The following is a 23,134-nucleotide window of genomic DNA, read 5'->3' on the forward strand; positions in this document are numbered from 1 at the left end:
AAATTTTTTCAGGACTTATTTTATATGAGCTGATATTATTGTTTACATCTATTATATACAAGTTTACAATTCTTTGAATTTCAGATGTGACTCCTGTAAAATCGATGCGATTAAACATTGTAAGAATTATAATGCTGCATCGAGTTTTACAATTCATCTGCAGTTTGGACAATTTTCCCAATATTTACATGTTTCAATATAATTTTTCCATCTCTTTGCTGAACCTCACCATTGCCAATTTTTAACAACTTTGAGAAGAAACATGCATTAGAGTCTCCATGTAGGTGAATTCATATATAGGTTTTGAGAGAAAACCTCTCTATATCATGCCATACTGATGATTTCTGAAGGCAGGTATTCACTTCATCCGCTGTACTTCTGTGATATACAATGCGCAGTGTTTGTCAAAAATCAACAACAAAACAGTTATTCCACCCATTTGTCAAATATCTGATATCCCTCAATGTTTTGTCGATTGCTTCAACAGGTGTTTTATGGGACACTGTACATTCATCTCAAACAATCAAAGAAACCTAAAATTTAACAATATCTGCACACCATTTTGTGGCCTCCTCTTGATTCGAAGAAAAATGCTGACCAGCGAGGAAGAGTTTTAGTTTTGGGAAGAGACAGAAGTCAGAGGGAGCCAAATCATGGGAATAGGGTGGATGTTCCAACAATTCATAGTGCAGATTTCTTAATTTTCCCATTGCCAAAACACATTTGTAGGCAGGTGCATTGTCCTGATGAAAGATGATCTGCAAGCCAGATCTTTTCTCACAAATTTTTTCGTCTAATCGGGTTAAAAGATCGGAATCATATTCCCGGTTATTGTTTACCCTTTTCAAGATAATTAATAAACAAAATGCTTTAGCATCCCAAAACACTGACACCATGACCTTTCCTGCTGATCGAACCTACTTCGTCTCCTTTGGCGCTGATCAACCCGCTTCTGTCCATTGGTTTGACTGCTGTTTGGTTCTTCTGTGTAATGGTGAATCCAAGTCTCAACCATATTAATAAATCAACACACAAAATCGACACATAAAATGCTCCAGGCACTGCAAAGAGATTTTCATGCGAGCGAGTTTTTGATCTGCTATGAGCAAGTGCAGCATCCATCATGTGCAAAGCTTTTTCATTTGCAATTCTACATCCAAAATATATCCTACACGTTCTTTTGAAATGCCTATAGTCTCAGAAATTTCACGCACTTTGACTCGCCGGTCATCCGATACCATATCATGCACTTGATTAATGATTTCTGGTGGTGTTACACTTTTTTGGACATCCTTCACATGGATCATCTTCAAGGCTGGTACAGCCAGGTTTAAACCCGGCAGCCCATTTCTTAATTGTTGAAAACAAAGGAGAAGAGTGCCCATAAACTTTTATGAACTTCAAATGAATTTCTTTTGGCATTGTATTTTCTTTTAAATAGAATTTTATAACTGCAACATCACAATTTTATCCATTTCAAGGAATACAGACAAACTTTTGATTCAGACAGCTGTATAAAACAAACTACTTGATAGAATGACTTGCAATTTCACATGGATGCTTATGTCAGATGTACCAACTTAGAAAAAAAGAAACGTGCCAATAGTGTTGCCATCTATGGTCGAGGCCGAGAACTTTTCAGACAACCCTCGTAATCATTATGGGTGACTTTAAATATGCAAAAGTAACTGGGTAGCAGAGAAAATCTCATAAGAATGAAGGAGAATTTATTGAGCTATTGTGAGACAACTTTCTAAAGGAGCATATGAAAGATTAACTCAAGATCAAGGAGTGCTAGATAATAGCATCAGAAGGAATCTGAATCAAGGATATGACTATTTTGTCACTAGTGGTTTACAAAACAGTCATCCTTTAACTGGGAAGAAGCTAAATACATGAATATTCCAATTAGGAAAAGTTACGTGCTGAAATACAAAACTGGAAATTTGACAAACTATGAAAAACTGAGCATACTGGTATTAGTTATTGAATGGAAGATCAACAGAACACAGGCAGCTTTGAAAAGTTGCTCATATGATGCTGTTGCATCACATGAATTCTTTGAATTCAAGACATGATATATTTCTGATGTCTTGAGAATTCGATGAGCCTTATTAAGCAAGAGATCCATAAGAAGATGATGTGGAAGGAATGATAAGATATGTCATGAAATATATAAAACACAGGTCACAAAAGTTACAAGCATCACAGAAATCTAAGCGGAAGTGACTTGATGAACCCGAACACAGGATGCAATAACTAGTTAAACATAATATGGATTCTTTGTAATAATTATGTAAAAATTATGAAAACAACTAACGTGCTAGAGAAAAACTGCAGTTTAATATAAATCAAAATAATCACTCGACATTTCAACCTCCACATTAATATCATCATCTGGAGTATACACATATATACAAAGAAACCAGCTGCCCTAATCTACATGGTATGCTAAAGTTACATTTATTTGGTCAACCGCTAAAACTATTGACCTGACCTCTGGTGGAAAAAAAAAACTTTATTATATGAAAGCTAGAGTCCTGTTATTATTATTATCTATTTGGTTACAAAAATACATTAAGCTAGAGGAGTACATGTTCACACAAAGTTACTCATATCAGAATACATGTAAATTAAACCCAAACAGTATGGATGGTGGCTAATAAAAGCAGAAATAATTGCTTCAAGTCCTAAAGTCAGGGTTTGCTGGAAAACTTGAACTAAGTGGGTTGAATGTGTGCCATCCAAATTCTTGGAATTTTTATGCCACCATTACTGTTAAGATTATGATGGTTAATCAAAATTTCACAAGCTTCTTTAAATTTGCATTCATAGCAGGCTTTTGTATGATGTAAAGAACAGGTACTTTTCCAATTTGGTGTAGGGTGTTAAGAGCATGATCTGAGAGGCTTGCTACACTAAAACTGTAAATTTTAATATGTCGTTCATGTTCTTTTTTTTTTTTTGTACGGAGAGGGATTATACATCCAGTTTCTCCAATATAAGGTAAGTTACAGGTGCAACACATTCAATAAACTCCGGGGTGGGCCAATGGGGGAAGGGATCCTTAGAGGAGTTGAAAATAATTTTTTAATTTTATAGGTGGTTTAAAAGTGGCAATAAGATTATAATAGTGTAGAATTATTTTTTCTGATAACACTTTAATGAATGAGATAGCTATGGTTTAACTGTAATCTATATTACATGTATTATTTGATGAAGTTTAATGAAGAACTTTATAATGTTACTAATTTCAGAGGTCAGGGCAGTAGTTTTAACAGTTGACCAATTCAATGTAACTTTAGCATGCCATGAAGATTGTAGTGCAGCTTGTTTCTTTGTATATATATGTGTATAATCCAGATGATAACCTTATTGTGAAGGTCGAAACATCGAGTGATTATTTTGGTTTATGTCTGCACAGTTGGCCTAATGGCTTTGAGCTTCACAACCGTATGCCTGGGGAAGGAGTGTCCTAGGGTCGATTCCCGTCGTCAACATGAGGAGCTTAAGGATCTTCCTCAGCCATAGTCAAGTTAGTCGGTTTTGGGCATGGACAGCAGGGTTTTTTTCCACCACTTTATATGGGATTTTTCATCCTGCAAGCAGGCAAACCGGTCTGCTAGCTTCGATTTAACTATTGCGTTTAGCAGAAAAATGGTCTGAAGCTACATCAGCTCCAATGGTCTGAAGCTCCCTTACATCTTGTAATGTCCTCTTGAAAGTATTATATATAGCAATGTGATCGATCTGGTTTTTTGTTTTTCCTACGCGGGAGATCCATGTTATTTTGTGAATTTCCTTATGGTTGAAGATACTACCTCCTATGATGAGGTTATTTAATTCACAGAAGGAATCACATGTAAAAGTTCTCCATTTTCATTTTGTTCACCACTCGCTTCGTTTCCTATAGCACATTCATCTTCTGTCTTTCTTTCCCCTACTTTAGCATGCATGTCTCCCATCAAAATTAGCAAGTAGTGTTTAGGGACTTTATCACGCACTTGTTGGAGTTGATCATAGAATTCTGCTTTCTCCATTTCTTCGGCATCATTTGTGGGTGCATATATACTTGTAACTTGTCAATTTCATGAACCTGGAGAAAAATCCAGCTTTAATTATTCAGTTATTTATTGGTTTCCATTCCATCAGACTTTTCCTTGTTTTCTCACTTACAATCACTGCAACTCCTTTTTCATGTCTTTCATCATATCCTGAATACAATATGCAATATTTTTCGGCTGTTCTTATCTCACCAAAACCTGTCCATCTTGTTTCAGCAATTCCTAAAATATCAAGACCATATTTACTCATCTCGTTGACTATCTGTCTAGTTTTTCCAATTTGGTACATTATGCGAACATTCCATGTTCCAATTTTAAGTTTAATTTTAGAGTGAGTGATCGACTTCATCCGCAAGTGAGGTTCCATAAGGCTTTGCCCCACCTACATCATAGATGTTGGCTCCTCTCTTAAGTCCTGTATATAGTGGTCTGTTGGGAGACCAGCGGTCGTAATACTCCGCCGCAATGGATTTCTTGCTTCACTCATGGTTTCTGTAATCATGGTTTTTTTTTTTTTGGTTTTTTTTTATTATTATTATTTTTTTTTTTTTATATGAGGATGGGTGATTAGCTGTCGCTCGACCTTCCTCTTTTAACCAGGCTTAGGACCAGCATAATGGATGAGCATAAGCTTCACCTATGGCAGAGTTACTACTATTACTATTTTGGTTAATATTAAACTGAAATTTTTCTCTAACACAGTAGATATTTCCATAATTTTTATAATGTATTCTGATCATCATGTAACCATGAAAGGAAGAAAATAAGGATTCTAATTATGTAAATTTTTTATTAGCAATAAAATTTTTGCCCCAACATCAAAGGCATCTTATTCTTTTTATTCTGCTTCCACACACAAAAAGTTATTTGCAAACCTATAATACATTTCATACCACAAGTGGGCTAAGGATTTTTTTCTCCCTATTTCTTTCTTTTTTTTTTTTTTTTTTTATCAGTTTTAATATTTTCTGATTTTAACCATATCATTTTCACAGCTATTTTGCCTGTTTTCATTTAGAGTGCCCCTTTTTTTTAATGTCATTGGCTTTTTACTCAAGAATTCTTAGGGCATTACAGACGTATTTTAGAGACAAATATATACAGAATAATAGAAGAAGAATATTTGCAGACACCTTTTTTTTGGATGTTGTTGTCTTCTTTCTGCGATGTGCATGCTTCTGCTGTTTGGCTGTTAAAAGGGAAAGAAGTTTGGGAAAAAGTCAGGTTTGAGGCAATGTGGGAGAATTAATTGAAAAACCCAGGTTTTTTAATATAATATATACATATATTATTATTCTTAATAATCTTTAAGGGCACTTTTTTGGAGGGGGGGAAGAGATGAAAGAGGGGACTGAAAATAGAAATTGTTTTTTTTTTGAGGAGGGGAAGGGTTTATGGAAAAGGGGGCTGGGGAGAGGGTTAATGGGGGGTGCGAGCCATTTCGACCATGTGTTGTCGTCATGTCAGCTTGGTGTTTCGGCCTTTGAAGTGTTTGTGTTTTTGCCTATTGGTCAGAGTTGTGACCTAATTTTTATGTTATGGAGCTTCCAATAGCCATAAAAATAATAGTTTTTAAGAGGAATAACATGGGAATTTCCCCATGAATAAATGAAACAATCATTAATCAGAAGCAATATCTATATTTTCTGGTATTTTTAATTTATTTTTTACATAGTCCTGGCACCCTGATTAAGAGACTAAACATCTTTTGAAGACCTGAAGTCCTTATTGAAGAACCTCAAGCCTTCACTAACATGGGAAGTGGTTTCACACCAGGCAATGAAATTCATCTCCAACCTAAAAACAATCACAAACATCCATGCCCACAGTCTCTTGGCTCAGTCAACCAAGCTAGGCATTCAGTATTACCTTCAAATTAAACAACTAAAGCATAAATTAGTGGATTCAGCAATCAAAATACATGAGCTCCACATACATGATGCAGAGTGACATGGTCTAAACATTAAGGTTCTAATGAAATAACTTAAAGGTTAAAAAAGTAAAAAATTTAATTTAATTCTGAAACTAATAAAGAACTACTTCCTGTAAAAGGGAACATCAAGTCCATCACTTCTATTCAGAATTGATGGACTATATGAAACAATACAGCAAGGAACAATCAGGGCATGCTCCGCAAGTCCTTTGAATTGTCCTCCGCAAGTCCTTGATACACTCAATGGTGGAACAAATGTAGATCTACCTTTAGCAAAACCTAGAAAAGTGGAAATCTTGTGTTAAGGTGGAAGGACACTTGTAGGCCAGCAGATCTAAGCAATTTGGCTACAACTTTAAAAAACCTTTCAACATAAAGAATGCTAACACACCACCTCCATACACCATCACAAAGAGAGGTAGATAAGAGGGAAACTAACTATTAATGGTCATATGGATATAAGATTTGGCAAAACCATTAGCATGTAATGGACTTGAATTATTTTCTGAGCAAGCAGCATTTTCGTAGAGCAGAGAGTGTGCTCCATGTACCAGTTGTAAGGGTGCAGATTATTGGCAATTATGACAGAATGAAACTCCAATATATATATATATAATCTTTACAAAAACTGGAAGAATATTAAGGGTCAAAGCTGTATAACTAGGAAGATACCTCGACATAATCTTTTAAGGAATTCAGGGCACTAACCAGAGCTTTTGACCTAATTTACAATCCTCATCTTCTCATGGTTCCCTTTGTTAGAAATTACCGAGAAAAAATGTATAAAAGTGGAAAACTAGCTAAACTGTATAAAACTAGATAAATAAAAGTCATGGAAGATTTTGGTATGAACACAGAAAATAAACAAAGAACACAGATAGTAAAATATTTAAAAGGCTACTGAAAAAAATCTTAATATTGGAAGAAAGAATAATGTAAAAAGAATCAACATCATCAAATTTCTGGCATGTACCCTAAAGGGGTGTACAGAATATGATAGTACTACATGAAAAATTTACATCATTATTAACTTACAATCTACTTTCCTCCAAATCAATCTGTTACCTGTCAAGACTCCAACAGTAGCAGATCTCATATTTCTATCTTCTAAGGCACTTTTTTATGTATCAATCCACCTATATCTTAGACTTAGGAAGACCAAGATCTTGGTCTTCTTAAGTCAAATGCTACAGTTGTATGCTTACCATACAACTGTAGCATTTTGATTAGCTTCTCTCTTGTCACCTTGTCATATGCCTTTCCCAGATCTACAAAACTTAAATACAGATCTTTGTTATTTTAAGTTCTTTCGTAATATATTCCTAATTTTTAATATGATAGTGTCAGTGATGTCATCTGTTCATGCCCCTAATGTTTCTCAGGACTCTCATATCTATGGTGTCTAGTCTTAGGTCAATGTTTTACTTCTAACCCAGCTCTCAGATCCATAAGTTAAAATTGGTTTCAACACTGTCTTGTGTACAGCTAATTTAGTGCTTTGAATAATTTCTCACTTATTCCATTTACATTTATTCAGTCGACTTCCTATCATACCAGCTTCATTGATTCTATTGTCTATTTCCATATTCAATTTACCATTTTCACTAAAAATAGTGTGTAAGCAGATGAAATGTTTTACTTGTTCTATAGGTTCACCATTCACAATGCAGTTGATATTTTCATTGTCTTTGTCTTATTATTGCTGACCTTCATACCATATCTATCACAAATAGCAGAGATTAACATCTCCAATTTTGATATCAGGTTTAATACCACTTTCCATCATAGTGTGATCCATATAGATAATGAATAACAGAACAGTTTAATGTTAAGTCTGACACCAGACTTAACATTAAACCATCTTCCTGTACTTCCTACAATTCTAACTGCTGACATACAACTCAAAGACTAAGTATTGCTTGATATAATGCCCCACCGATACCATAAAACTGTAGCATTTTGAATAGCTTCTCTCTTGGCACCTTGTCATATGCCTTTTCCAGATCTACAAAACTTAAATACAGATCTTTGTTATATTCCCATGATTTCTCAACTATTTGTCATAAAGTGAAAATCTGATCCTGACAGCATCTATTTGGCCTGAATTCAGCTTGTTCTTCACCAAGCTTTTCTTCCACAATCCTTCTCAACCATTTCTCAAGTATACTTGCATAAATCTTACCAAGAACACTCAGCAGAGAAATACCCCTTAATTCTCAGATTCAGATTTAATACCCTTTTTTATATATGGGTACTATGAGATGTCAATCATCTGGAATTTGTTCCTCTCTCCATGCCTTCTGAACTATGCAGTGCAGCCACTGTAAGACTTTTATACCTCCATACTTCAACATTTCTGGTTGAATATCATCTACTCCTGCTGCCCTTCCACATTTCAAGCCTTTGATGGCTTTTTCTACTTCAAGTATGGATATGTATTCCTAACTGCATGCCTGGTCAGTGTTTTTTATCACTGTGCTGCCATTACTGCTTGTTTCATTTAGCAGTTTTTCAAAATAATTACTCCATAACTTCAAGCATATCTTTTTCTCCAGTTTTCATGTCACCTTTATCATTTCTAATTCCTTTTACAGTACTCTTTCCTCATTTCTGAACTTCTTCAACAACCTCCAGAATATCTTGCCACCTTCTTGATATTTATTTTCTATGTTTTACCAAAGTCTTCCCATAACTTTCCTTTAGCTAGTTTTACAGTGTTTAGCTTTCTTACATTTGTCTCTGTATTCTCTAAGAGCACAAGCTGACTTATTTGCCAGGAACTTTTGATATACTTTCTTCTTTTCCCTTCACTGCCACTTCAACTTCCTGTGTCCACCTTGGAGTTCTGATTTTTCTATCCTTGCAAACAACCTCGTGAGATGCGTTTCTGGCTGACTCAATGTTTTCTTCAGGGTTTGCTAGTGGATCTTCAAGGTTTGGTTCCTGTTCTCAAACTCTTTCATTTTTTCTTGAATAACGTTTGTGTATTTTAGTCTGCATTTCACATCTGAGAGCTGTTCAACTTTTATTTGCTTCAAAACTTTCTTACATGTTCTTTTTTTCAATATGAAATTCAATTTTATCCTGCTATCTGTGCCCTGTAAAAGAAATTGGAGATGATAAAGGTGACATAAACACTAAAGACATTCTAGATGTCTGGAGTAACTGCTTTGAAAGACTGACCACCATACCAATTAGCATTGGTATGGTGGTAGAAAACTTCCAACAGGAATGCAGTCAGGGAGACATATCCATACTTGAAATAGAAAAAGTCATCAAAAACCTGAAATGTGGGAAGGCAGCTGGAGTAGATGATATCTGACCAGAAGTGCTCATATATAGTGGTATAGAAGTTTTACAGTGGCTGAATGCATAACTTAGAAGTCTTGGCAGAGGGTTGAATTCCAAATAATTGGAGAAGATCTTTATAGTACCCATCTATAAAAAGTGAAATAAAACTGAATGTGAAAATTACAGCAATATTTCCCTACTGAGTGTTCCTGGTAAGATTTATTCAAAAATACTTGTGAACCTGCTAAGAAAAATTATGGAAACAAAGCTTGATGAAGAACAATCTGGATTATGCCCAAATAGAGGTTTGTTAGGTTCAGATTTTCACTTTAAGACAAATAGTTGAGAAATCTTGAGAATATAACAAAGATTTGTATTTATGTTTTCCAAATCTGGAAAAGATATATGACAACTTCCCAAAAGTAAGGCTCTTCAAAATGCTGCAGTTATATGGTGTAAATAGGACATAACATCAAGCAATACATAATATCTATTTAAGCTTCTGCAGTTAGAACTGAAGGAGGTACAAGAAGACAGTGCACCTTTGTCTCACACGTGATGTTAAATCAGGTGTGAGACAAAGTTATCTCCAATGTTATTCAATATCTATATGGATCACATTATGAAGCAAAGTGATATTAAATCTGATATCAAAAACGGCAATGTTAATTTTAGCTCTTTAATTCATGCAGATGAGGAGGTTATGCTTTTGAATAAATCCAGTACAAGTCTGCAGGATTCCCTGACTAAACTGGATAACTGTTGTAATAAATTCAGTATGAAAATCAGAAATAAAACGATAGACAACGAAAATAGGTAGAAACACTGAAAACATTAACTGTATTCTGAATAGTGAACCTATAGACCAAGTAAAAGATTTCAGCTATTAGGCACAATTTTAAGCAAAGATGTTAATTTCTTTCTTATTCCATGCCAGCTTTAACAACAGAATTATTAAAGCTGGTATGGAATAAGAAAGAAATTAACTTTGTTGTCATCATCAATTTCTGATACATACCTTCAGGGTGTGTACAGGATAATTATGATAATACTACATGAAAAACTGACACCATTACTAACTTCCAATCAACAATTTTCCTAAAAATTAATCTGTTATTTGTCAAGACTCCAACATTATCAGATCATATATTTCTGTCTTTTAAGGCACTTTTTACTATATCAATCCATCTACATTTTGGTCTTCCTCTGGATCTTCTTCCTGCCACCTTAGCAATTTTGCTAATCTTTCCTCTCCCATTCTGTTTAAGTGACCATACTACCTGAGATTACCACAATGTAAAATGATGGTATAAGAAATTAGTTAAAACACTGAATTAGCTATATACAAGACAGTGTTCAAACTAATTTTAACTTGTGTATCTAAGAGCTGGGTTAGAAATAAAACATTTGATCTGAGACTGGAGATCAGAGATATGAGAGTTCTGAGATGGCATCAAGAGATGTATCATATTAAATATGAGGATGTTAGGAAAGAGCTTGCTATTGGTAGCATTCAGGAATGTGTTAGCAGAGCTAATCTCAGGTGATATGGTCACTTAAACAGAATAGGAGAGGAAAGATTAGCAAAATGCACATATTTTGCCAGGTTGTCAGGAAAAGACCAAGAAAGACTAAGATATAGGTGGATTGATACAGTAAAAAGTGCCTTATAAGATAGAAATATAAGATTAATTTGGAGGAAAATTCTTGATTGGAAATTAGTAATGGTGTAACTGTTTCATGTAGTACTATCGTAATATTCTCTATGCCCCCTGATGTTAGATATCAGGAATATGATGACGGTGTGTGGTGTGAAAGAACATGAACATCCATGAAAGAATTAATGAATGAAAAGAAAGAATGACAAGAAAAAAGAAATAATTTAATGAAGTCCACAAAGTTTATGAAAGGCAGTATGTGTTTTCTTTCTAAAAACTGAGAAATGAATGCTACCATCTGGTTGAAGGTGGAAGAAACCAATAAGAAACTTAAGAAACATGGGCATCCTCCTTGTTTGTATGAACTTCCAAAAGTCCACAATAAAAATTCCATTTCATCCTCTGGTAAACTGCAATGGCTCTCCTTGCTACAAAATTGCTAAACATCTTTCCAAATTACTTTTGGTATTCTTAGGAGAGTCCTCTTCATTTGTCAGTATATTGTGTCTTTATTCACAAAATGTACCTTTAGATGAAACATATGAATATTCCAATTTCTGTCAGAAAATCTTCTTAACAAAGACCTTCCAGAAGAAACTGTATACCAATTTGACTTCATCATTCACTCTGGTTACCTCACATTCCAAAATAAATTTTGCCAACAAATTGAGGATACATCAATGGATAGTCCTCTTTTTCCCAAACTAACTACTTCATGGAACAATTTGGGAAACAGACATTGAATAGCCTCTTTCCTAAGCCAACATTATTGTACAGACATGTAGATCATGTTTTAGTGGTTTGGCATGGTTTCCTTAGATATACAAGAATTTGTCAATAAGATCAGCACTTTCACCATCATATCCTGTTTGCTCTTGAGGTAGAAGAGAAAAATTGAGTTGCCTTTTTACATATCTTTTTACTTGTCAGCCAAATGGTAACGTTCCTTTCTTGGTTTTTAGAAAGCAAACACATAATGGGCTTTAACCTCTGCTCTAATGAAATGCTGCTGTCAGGAAATAAATCACATCAAATCTGTCTTCCTTGCTAATAGTTTTATCCCATCAAATGGTTTTATGTCAACAAGATCACGGATAGTTATAATTTTCACTTATCAGCCTCTCAATGTGACAGTGATATGGAGATGGTCTGTAGTATTACCATTTCTTATATTAAAGGCGTCTCTAAAGGTATAGCCAAACTACTTAGATTTGCTGGCCTGCAAGTGTCCTTCTGCCTTATCAACCAGATTTCTGCTTTTCTAGGCTCTGCTAAAGACAGACTTCTGCTTTTGTCCCATGTTGGAGTGTAGCAAATTCCTTGCCAGTGTGGATTATCATATTTTGGCCAAACAGGTAGATCAGCAGCCTGATATTCAGATGAACATTTACACTGCATTAAGTTCCATGAAGCAGAACAAACAGAACATGTTATCACCAGCCATCAAATCCTTCAAAAGAAAATTAAGGTTCTCCATAAAAGTAATAACTTCTAAGAACGTCTATATAAAGAAAGTTGTGAAACTTTGCTATATCATCTCAATCTGAATAGAAGTGATGGACAAGTTCCAGAATTAATTTTACCTCTTGTTAAAGTTTTATTTTATTAGAACCTTAATGTTTTTAGACCATGTCACTCTACATCACGTACCTGCAGCTCACACATCTTCATTGTAGAATTTACTGGTTTATGTTTTAGTTGATAAATTTAAAAGTCATATTGAAGACATCCTTGGTACTCAAGAAAAAAATTGAATACTAATAAAAATAATACATAAGTAAAAATCCATATTATGTTAAACAAGTGGGAGTGTGAACAGAAATTGGCTATGTAGAACAGGAAACGCAAAATAATTTTATCGTTGCTGCAAGTAAAAGAAAGACAAATGTGATGAATAGCTTTAATGAACGTAGACACTTCCTTTGGGTCAAAATTACATGATAATGAGTGCTCACTTTTTTAAGATACGTCAGTCTTGTGTGTTTAACAAGTTGCACAGTGCTACCACTACACTGGATGAAGAGATAGAGCTGCATGAAAAGGTTCTATAGCTGGTGTATAACCTGGATAAGAACTTGGGATACCACCAAAAAAAAAAGGTGAAAAAACTATTAAAGTTTGGGTAAAATTGGGATCAATACTGTGTTAGGAGCTGTATAGGAAAAGTATTGTTTTAAAAAGAGGCCACACTGTTTTCTAGAATGTGATGAGGATATGGCTGTGGCATGCTTGTGTCAGGAAAGGAGACAAGTGTAAGTTTGGAGAAAAGCAATCTTATTTGACTAATGAGCAAGTATGTAAATGTAAGCCTGATGGTAAGAGTAAGTCAATATAGACTGACTTTAAGTATTCTGTTTTTGCAATGGAACAGAAATACTGCTTTTCATTCTTTAAAGAAAAAACTAATTTCTGGTGACGACTGCTGTTAAGTGTAGCCAGCAGAAATATTCTGATGACTTCGAAATACGGAGAATAAAAATACCCAAGTCACAATTCTTATAATAATGAGAAAAACTAAATAAAAGCATACCATTTTTGCAATTTCTGCTTGCTCTTCAGACTTCAAATTTTCAAAATCATATATATAACTGAAAAGTTTCTGAGAGTGAGAACTTCGCTCAAATTTCGAAAGAAAATTTTCTTTCAGGACAGCTGCTGTCAAAACTTGCAAAGCTGAAACTTTATTGTGGACACTGGAATTTGCATCAGTTATAAGAGAGCCTAGAATTAAATAAGGCCTTGATAAATAAAAATTAAATCTAAAGAAGTGATAATTAAAAGTCCTTTTTATTTTTAATTAATGTTTTTTACTCAAGGACACAAGAGTAAACAGTTGATCTGAAATAGGAAGTGATACCCCCCCCCCCACCCAACATCCAAAAAAAAAATTTCAGTAAGAAAACAATGAATTTCTTACTGCAGTGTTTCCCAAAGTGTGGTAAGCAACTTTAGGTGGTATCTCCCCACCTCCTTTTTTTTCTAATCTTAATTACTTTCTTTTTTTTTTTTTTTGGCTTCTATATTTGTTACATACTGTCACAAGTAAGTGCAGATCTATTCTGTTTATTAATTTTAATTTAATTTTCAATAAGTAAAAATTTAAAGCAAGTTATAAACAAAATGCATCTTGTCATGTATCACCTGATCTCCTTTGAGACTGCATCTGTTTGATGGCATAGCTGCATCCCAACCACTTGGTTCAAGCTTTTCACATCATCATCAAATTCCTGCCATGTACCCTCAAGGGGTGTACAGGATATGAAAGTACAACATGAAAAAATTACATCATTACTAACTTCCTATCTACAATTTTCCTCCAAATCGGCCTGTTACTTGTCAAGACTCCAACATTATCAGATCTTATATTTCTATAGTCTAAGGCACTTTGTACAGTATCAATCCACCTATATCTTGGTCTTCCTCTGGGTCGTTTTCCTGCCAACCTGGCAGGGAACACGTGTTTTGCTAATCTTTCCTCTCCCATTCTATTTAAGTGACCATACCCCCTGAGATTAGCTCTGCTAATGCATTCCTGGATGTTGACAATGTCCAGTTCTTTCCTAATATCCTCATTTTTAATATGATATTGCCATTGATGGCAATATCATTTCACGCCTCTAATCTTTCTCAGGACTCTCATATCTGCAGCCTCTAGTCTTTGGTCAAGTGTTTTACTTCTGACCTAGCTCTCAGATCCATAAGTTAAAATGGGTTTGAACACTGTCTTGTATACAGCTAATTTAGTGTTCCAACTAATTTCTCTCTTATTCCATATGAATTTATTCAATTGCCTTCCCACCATACCAGCTTTCCTGATTCTGTTGTCTATTTCTATAATTAATTTACCATCTTCAGTAAAAAGTATGCCTAAGTAGCTGAAATGTTTTACTTGTTCCACAGGTTCTCCATTCACAACACAGTTGACATTTTCAATGATTTCGGCTATTCTCATTGTCTTTATCTTTTTATTGCTGACCTTCATACCATATTTATTACAACAGCTATTCAATTTAGTCAGAGAATCTTGCAGACTTGTAGCGGATTTATTTAGAAGTATAACATTATCTGCATAAAGCAAAGAGCTGACATTAACATCTCCAATTTTGATATCAGGTTTAATACCACTTTCCTTCATAATATGATCCATATAGATAATGAATAACAGAGGGGATAATGTACATCCTTGTCTCACACCAGATTTAACATTAAACCATCTTCCTGTACTTCCTTCAATTCTAACTGCTGACTTACAACTCAAATAAAGACTAAGTATTGCTAGATATAATGTCCCATTGACACCATATAACTGCAGAGTATTGAATAGCTTCTCTCTTGGCACCTTGTCATATGCCTTTTCCAGATCGACAAAACTTAAATACAGATCTTTGTTATATTCCCATGCTTTCTCGACTATTTGTCATAAAGTGAAGATCTGATCCTGACAGCCTCTATTTGGCCGGAATCCACTTTGTTCTTCACCAAGCTTTTCTTCCACAATTCTTCTCAACCGTTTCTCAAGTATACTTGCATAGTTCTTGCCAGGAACACCCAGTAGGGAAATACCTCTGTAATTCTCACACACAGTTTTATTTCCCTTTTTATATATGGGTACTATGAGAGCTCTACTCCAATCATCGGGAATTCGTCCCTCTGTCCAGGCTTTCTGAACTATGCAGTGCAGCCACTGTAAGACTTATACCACCATACTTCAGCATTTCTGGTCGAATATCATCTACTCCTCCTGCCTTTCCACATTTCAAGCGTTTGATGGCTTTTTCTACTTCAAGTATGAATATGTATTCCTGACTGCATGCCTAGTCAGTGTTTTTTACCACTGTGCTATCATCACTGCTTGTTTCATTTAGCACCATGCTTTCTTACATTTGTCTCTGTATTCTGTAAGAGTAAAAGCTGACTTATTTGCCAGTAACTTTTGATATGCTTTCTTCTTTTCCTTCACTGCCTCTTTAACTTCCTGTGTCCACCAGGGAGTTCTGATTTTTTTTATCCTTGCACACAACCTCACCACATGCCTCTCTGCAGAATCAATCAATGTTTTCTTCAGAGTTTGCCACTGAATCTCCAAGGTTTGATTCCTGTTCTCAAACTCTTTCATTGTCTTTTCAATAATCTTTCTGTATTTCAGTCTACAGTTCACATCTGAGAGCTGCTCAACTTTTATTCGCTTTAAAATTTTCTTACATGTTATTCTTTTCAATATAAAATTCAAGTTTATCCTGCTCAAGACTAAATAGTGATCACTTCCAATTTCAAATCCTCTGTACACTCTGGTGTCCTGCACCGGGGAGAAACATCACTATCAACAATAACATAGTCAATGAGACTTTTCTTATTCCTAGCCTCTTCTCTCCATGTGAATTTGTGCACATTTTTATGTTGGAACATGGTGTTAGTAATAACCAGTCAATGTCCTGACCAGAAATCCAACAGATATTTGCCATTATTATTAGCTTTGCTCTTTTCTCCAAATTTTCCCAAAATATTTTTGTAGGTCTCACAATCATTTCCTACTCTGCTATTTAGATCCCCAACAAGGACCAACTTTTCCTTTTTCATTGCATCAGTTGCTTTTTCTAAAGTGTCAAAAAATTCCTCCACTTCTACCTTAGTAGAACCTTCTGTGGGACCATAGGCACAAATAAGTCTCATTGTCCAGTTCCCCATTCTCATATTTGCCCACATTACTCTACTTGAGACTGACTGCCATTCAAGAAGATTAGCCTCTTATTTTGTGTTGAATACTATGGCTACTCCTTCTTTTCCTTGATTGTCATTGTCTGAATATAACATTTTGTATTTATTGCTCAGAAAGATCTCACCAGTTTTGGTCTTTTTTGTTTCAGTCACCCCTATTATGTCGATCTGGTACTTATCTAATTCCTCAGCTAGCTCCATTTCTTTGCCATTCAGGCTTCTTACGTTGATAGTACCGATCTTTAACTCTGTTGATTTTGAATTGGGGTTTGTTTTCAGATTTGTTCCAGTAGCTGACTTTTCGCTGTTCGCCCTGGTTCCCTGGCGAAAACAACGGGGGCCTTGTTTAACCGTGCAATGCCCCAGCCCGCATGAAATTTTGTCATGTCGTACCATTATTTTTTATTTTGGTTTAACCAATAAGAATACAATTTGGTCGGCCAAATCCCAAATTGCCAGCCCATCCTCGTTCGTTCAGTATCAAAGTAGATGCCCAACAGGGTGCACCACGAGAAGGTGAGGATTGGACATTAGGTCAGAAGACCTGGTTGGTTCTCCGTGTTCCTTGAAAGGCTATGTGGAGGTCTCCTCTCAGTTATACAGCTTTGACCCTTAAGCACCCCAACTTTTCACATTAAAAATTTAAAACTCAAATAGTTTGAAGTAGGTGGTTAGTACTCACTGCTAAACTTTATTCCTCTCATTACTGAAAATTTAAATTTCATAGTTCAATTCATCTTCTCTTCAAGGATTAAGGATTTGCCTGTTGGCTTCACTGGTCTTTCCATCTTGCATCTCGTTGGTCTCTCTCTCTCTCTCTCTCCCCCCCCCCTTTGGTCTATATTTATCCGCCTCTTTCGGTAGCTGATATCTTTCCATCCTAAACAGATTTTTCCATTTCTATGTTCCGATGTTTTCATTTATGATAACTTATGGATCTGAGAGCTGGGTTAGAAATAAAACACTTCAAAGACCACAGATACGAGAGTCCTGAGAAAGATTAGGGATGTGAACAGATGGCAGCAATGGCAATATCATATTAAAAATGAGGATATTAGGAAAGAACTTCAGATTGTTAGCATCCAGGAATGTGTTAGCAGAGCTAATCTCAGGTAGTATGGTCACTTAAACAGAATAGGAGAATGCAGCAAAACAAGTGTTCTCTGCCAGGTTGGCAGAAAAAAAAAAAGACTCAGAAGAAGATCAAGATATAGGTGGATTGATATTGTAAAAAAGTGCCTTAGAAGATAGAAATATAAGATCTGATAATGTTGGAGTCTTGACAGGCAACAGATTGATTTGGAGAAACTTGTAGATAGAAAGTTAATAATTATGTAAGTTTTTCATGTAGTTCTATCATATACTATACACCCCCTTCAGGGTACATGTCAGGAATTTGATTATGATGATATTTAGCTAGCTCTTCTGATGTCTTCATTTTTAATATAGCCCAAGTTATGCATCCTTTAATTGCTCTTAAAAATCTAATTTCTAAGGCTTGTATTTTACTTTCATCTTTCTTTTTAACAGTCCATGTTTCTAAACCTTTAGCAATGTGTGAGTGGCCGCTATATAAAATTTTAGTTACGTTTCTAATCTTTTTTTTTTTCATTCAGTGTCGTTTTAATTGTTTTCCAAAGATTTTCTGAAATTTCTTTATTTTTTCATCTAAAGCTTCAAGATATGTTATTATCCGTGTGTTAAGGCCTAAGTGCTGTACTGTACAGACATCATGTTGGAGGTTTAATGGATTGTATATGGCACTCGGAAAGGATTAAAACAGATTTTAATACTTCCTATATTTTGTCTCAGTCACTGAGACATCTTCAGGGATTACAAAAAAAACTAATGTAACATATACACAAATATCACACAATACTAAGCTAACCATGTGGGTGACTCTAAAGTCTTATCTAGGTGGTGCCTCTACGGGCGATTGTAGGTGGCCTAGAATGTAAGGTGGGATCTCTGATGATCAATGTTTCCCAATCTTGAGAAGGTTAATGCAACTGTGTTTATTTAGATTTGGTTGATTTCTGAGAGCTGCTGCATATTTTAAAAATAGTCTCTTTTTTAAATTTACTGTGGCGGGGGAGCATCTCTTGGGAGAAAAAAAAACGCCATGCTCAACCACAGTAAATTCAAAAAAGAGAGACTATTTTTAGAATATGTAGCAGCTCTAAGAAATTAACCAATATCTAAATAAATACGGCTGCATTAACCTTCTGAAGATTTGGGAAAAGTTAATCCTCAGAGATCCCACCTTACGTTCTAGGCCACCTACAATTGCCCATAGAAGGCACACCACCTAGATAGGACTTTAGAGTAACCCACTTGGTTAGCTTAGTATTGTGTGGTATTTGTGCATATGTTACATTAGTTTTTTGTAATCCCTGAAGATGTCTGAGTGACAGACGAAATATAGGAAGTATTAAAATGTTTTAATTTATATTCGCCTCCTATTGTTTGTTTGATAAGGTTTCATTAGCATGACAGCAGTTTCAAATTTATTGGTTTTCAACAGAGACTAGGCAGAAACCTAAGATAGCAAAAACTATCAGTACTAAGGAACCCGAAGCATGGGAGAGATGTATTTTCCATAAGCGAACTCTTGTTCAGTGTGTACCCTATTCGCAAAAGTATTTACTAAAATAAAGAGTCAAAAGGCTTCACTTTGGCGATGCAAAATTATATAAATTAAGTAACTAATAAATCCAAAAACTATAAAAGTTTCATGAAACTTTTACAGTTTCTGTATTCGGTAATGAAATAATGTTGGTTTTAATATCCACTTAATTTATATAATCTGTTTTAATCCTTTCCAAGTGCTGTATACAATCCATTTAGCCTCCAACATGATGTTATTATGCAGCATAAATAATTAAACTATATCACCTGCTCTATTCTTTTATTTCTTATGATTATTTTTGATCTAACATGATTTTGCCCTTTAAATGGCATTACTTTTATTTCCTTTTATGAATTTTTTAAATTGTATTGTTGACATATATTTTGTCTAATTGATCTGATCAACAGTTGGAGATAAGCTACATCCCTGTCTAACACCTTGATCAATTTTAATCTCTTCTGTTAATTTAATAACAGACTATAACTATAATTTTGTATCTTTGTATAGCTTGTACCAAATGTAATGGATTATAAATTAACGATGCCAAAAAATTATATTCTTGGTTTAATCCTTTATCCAAGTGTAAGCAAACAAAGTTTGCATGCGAAGTAACTTCACGAGGGCAATTCATGATATGGGATATCATGCAAGAATGGGGAATATCAAACCATCTAATAACCCTCATAAAGAACTTATCATCAAATTCTTGCCATTTACCCTCAAAGGGTGTACAGGATATGATAGTACTACAGGTGCAAACTTTGTTTTCTTACACTTGGATAAAGGATTAAACCAATAATATAATTTCTTGGCATCTTTAATTTATGGTATAACCAAGTGGTAAGACTTTCAATAAAAATGTAATGGATATGCTTGTTTTTTCATTATATTCCATAATTTTTCTCTGAGTATTTTATCAAAAGCTTTGTCATAATCTGTAAAGGACAAATGAGTATCAAAATTAAATTCTCATCTTTTTTTCAATAATTTATTTTAGCAAATAAAACAAAATAGATCGTGTCTATGCATGATCTTTCACATGAAAACCATTTTGTTCTTCTGAGAATGGATTTTTTGCAATCTTTCTAAGAATTTCACTGTAAATTTTGTGACTTGTATTTAATAAACATTTTATAATTTCCACAATTTTGTGTCTCCATTCTTAAATATAGATATAACCTCAGCTTTTGACCAATCTGACCGAACCTCACATTTTCTGCAACAGTTATTTATTAATTTTAAGAATCTGTGATGTAAATATCTTCCACCATATTTCCAGAGCTCCGTATTTATACCATCTAATCCAGTTGATTTCCTGTCTTTATTGCTTCTTTTAATTCTTCTAATCTAATTGGTTCTATATCAGTTTTTGTTTCTATTGTACATATATTGGATTCGTACACTAAAAATACATTTAATAATCTGTCAAATGTAAGGTGAATATTAAAAAATAAATAACTTCATAATTATTCATTATTCACAAAACTTAACAATTATGAAATATTATTACAACTTATCCCAAATTGCCTTTACCTGAGAGTGGGTGGAGATATGCCAATGTTAGCAAAAAAAAATTTTGAAATGAGTATGGGTACTGAAAGGTTGCTAAACTCTGTCCTAATCAAAATGAAAATGTGTACCTTTTTGTGCGCACGCGTGTGTTGGGGGGGGGGGATAGAATTAAACTTGAACGATTCTAATATAAACTGTAGAATCAGATATGCATGTTTAATACATATTGAAGGATAGATAGATATAGATTAAATGTATTTAAATATTGAGGGAAGAAGAGTGAAGTGATTTGAAAACAAGAACCAAAATTAGATCAAGTAGCAAAGTTTGAAGCATACAATGACCGATTTAGTCAATGAAAGAATGCGAAGCAGGCAACTTATTACATGATCTCCCCCCCCCCACAAGAAGTTCAAGGACTAATCAAGGAAGTGTACTCCACAAAACCACTGCTACACATCCTAATCCTTTATCTACACATAATGACATCTCTTACTAATAGTATTATTGGAAGTTTTTTCCCACTTGGTTAGACTATAATAAATTTAGTTTAATCCTTTATCCAAGTATAAGCAAACAAAGTTTGCACCTGAAGTATCTTCAGGACCGAGGCAACTCATGGTAAAGGTGGACCAAGATCTCATCACTCCTTGAGTGATGAGAGCTTGTCCCCAAGGAGATGTGTTTTGCATTATGGGAGATATTAAGACAAGAAGTGGTGACAGCTTGGTCAACCTTTACCATGAGTTGCCTCGGTCCTGAAGATACTTCAGGCACAAACTTTGTTTGCTTACACTTGGATAAAGGATTAAACTAAATTTAATATAACAGTATTTTATCTGTATGCTAAATGAAAACCCCCAAGTTTCTGGGAAACCTAACAGCCATATGAGATCAGATGAGTTACCTTTCATTTGAAAAAGCGCAAAATATTATCCTTTCAATGAGAATCAAATGTATGTTTTTTCCAATCAAAGGATGATCAATGCAACCTTTGGTGGAATAGAAATGAAGTCATACAGGCAAGGGTGGATTGAGAATGTAAATCAGCATCGGAAAATATTAATGAAGTGGCAATGTTTAGGAACTCTGAGAATTTGATAAAATGAAAAGAAGGTATTTTATTTGTTATCTGCTATACAGGGTGCATATATACAATAAATAACATGTACAATGAATGTTAAAGATACCAAGCAATTTTGCTTGGTATCTTTAACATAATATATACCCAAGGTAAAAAACTTTCAACATGTAAAATGAATAAATATTTTTGTTTTCAGATTATGATCACAAATAGAGTTACTGTATAACAATGAATCCTATGACACTTGATTAATTATTGAATTTAACAAGTGTCAATTTAGAGTTCATTGCACATCATGTAAAGAATCATTTTATACAGCCATTAAAATAAAGAATTCCAAATGTCATGAAATGCAGATATTTGAGTGCATCACTTTAAAGATAAATAAATTGGATGTGCAACAAAACAGAATACTACATTATACTTTCCAAGAAATTATATTCTTGGTTATATGCTTTTATATGCATTGAGTATCTTAATGACTAGGCTATTTTATATACACAAGCTGTTGACTTCATATTGTGAAGTTGTGTGAGAGTTGTTAATGAGTGGAATGGGATGCCTGAGTCAGTTGTGAGTGCTTTGTCTGTTAATGGGTTCAAGGAAAGGTATGATAGATTAGGTGGATAGATTGGGACTCCCACGATGAGTCTTTGGACTCCATGGAGGTGCCCATATAATAATAATAATAATATTGAATGTCTCAGTATTCCATAATGCAAAGAATAATTCCTTTCAGCCACATTTGTTACTATATATTTTTCTAAGCACAACTTACAAAGATACTTCACATGCACACTTTGTTTGCTTAAACCTGGGTAAGGGATTAAGCAAGAATATACGAGGGGAGGGCCGAAACGTTCTGATAAACACCTAGAACAAGAAGGTATATTAAAGCAACAAAACATTAGAATAAAAATATTAAAGATAAGCAACAAAATATTAGAACTAAACAACTGATATAACCACAAGAAATTACACATCTCAAAACCCTTCAACCCCCATGTTTCATTAAATTGGAATAACTTGTTCTTTTTCTTTTAGGATATATAAGAAGACATGTCACATGTCAATTCCTTCATGGTGATTATCATAACTTTTCAGCACACCCTCATAATTTCTCTGCAAGTATAATTCACTTTGTAATTACTGAAGAACATAAATATGAAAACATGGCTGGCTGAAGACAAACAATTAAGGACTTGTTAGTTCTGTTCCAAGGTATTATATACAGAGAGAGAGAGAGAG

General features: G+C 34.4%; 1 protein-coding gene across 1 annotated transcript in view; it reads right to left on the bottom strand.

Moving 5' to 3' along the window:
• Window positions 1–23,134, bottom strand: part of LOC150107855 (uncharacterized) — a 271,308-nt gene that overhangs the window by 93,816 nt on the left and 154,358 nt on the right. Inside the window, exon 7 of the mRNA XM_090415381.1 lies at window positions 13,477–13,667. Within this exon, the coding sequence (XP_090271507.1) occupies window positions 13,477–13,667 (191 nt within the window). The remainder of the gene's footprint in view (window positions 1–13,476; window positions 13,668–23,134) is intronic.

This window comes from Typopeltis vanoorti, chromosome 3, assembly GCF_054136105.1.
Source record: "Typopeltis vanoorti isolate ZY-2024b chromosome 3, IOZ_Tvanoo_1.0, whole genome shotgun sequence".
Lineage (NCBI taxonomy): Eukaryota > Metazoa > Arthropoda > Arachnida > Uropygi > Thelyphonidae > Typopeltis > Typopeltis vanoorti.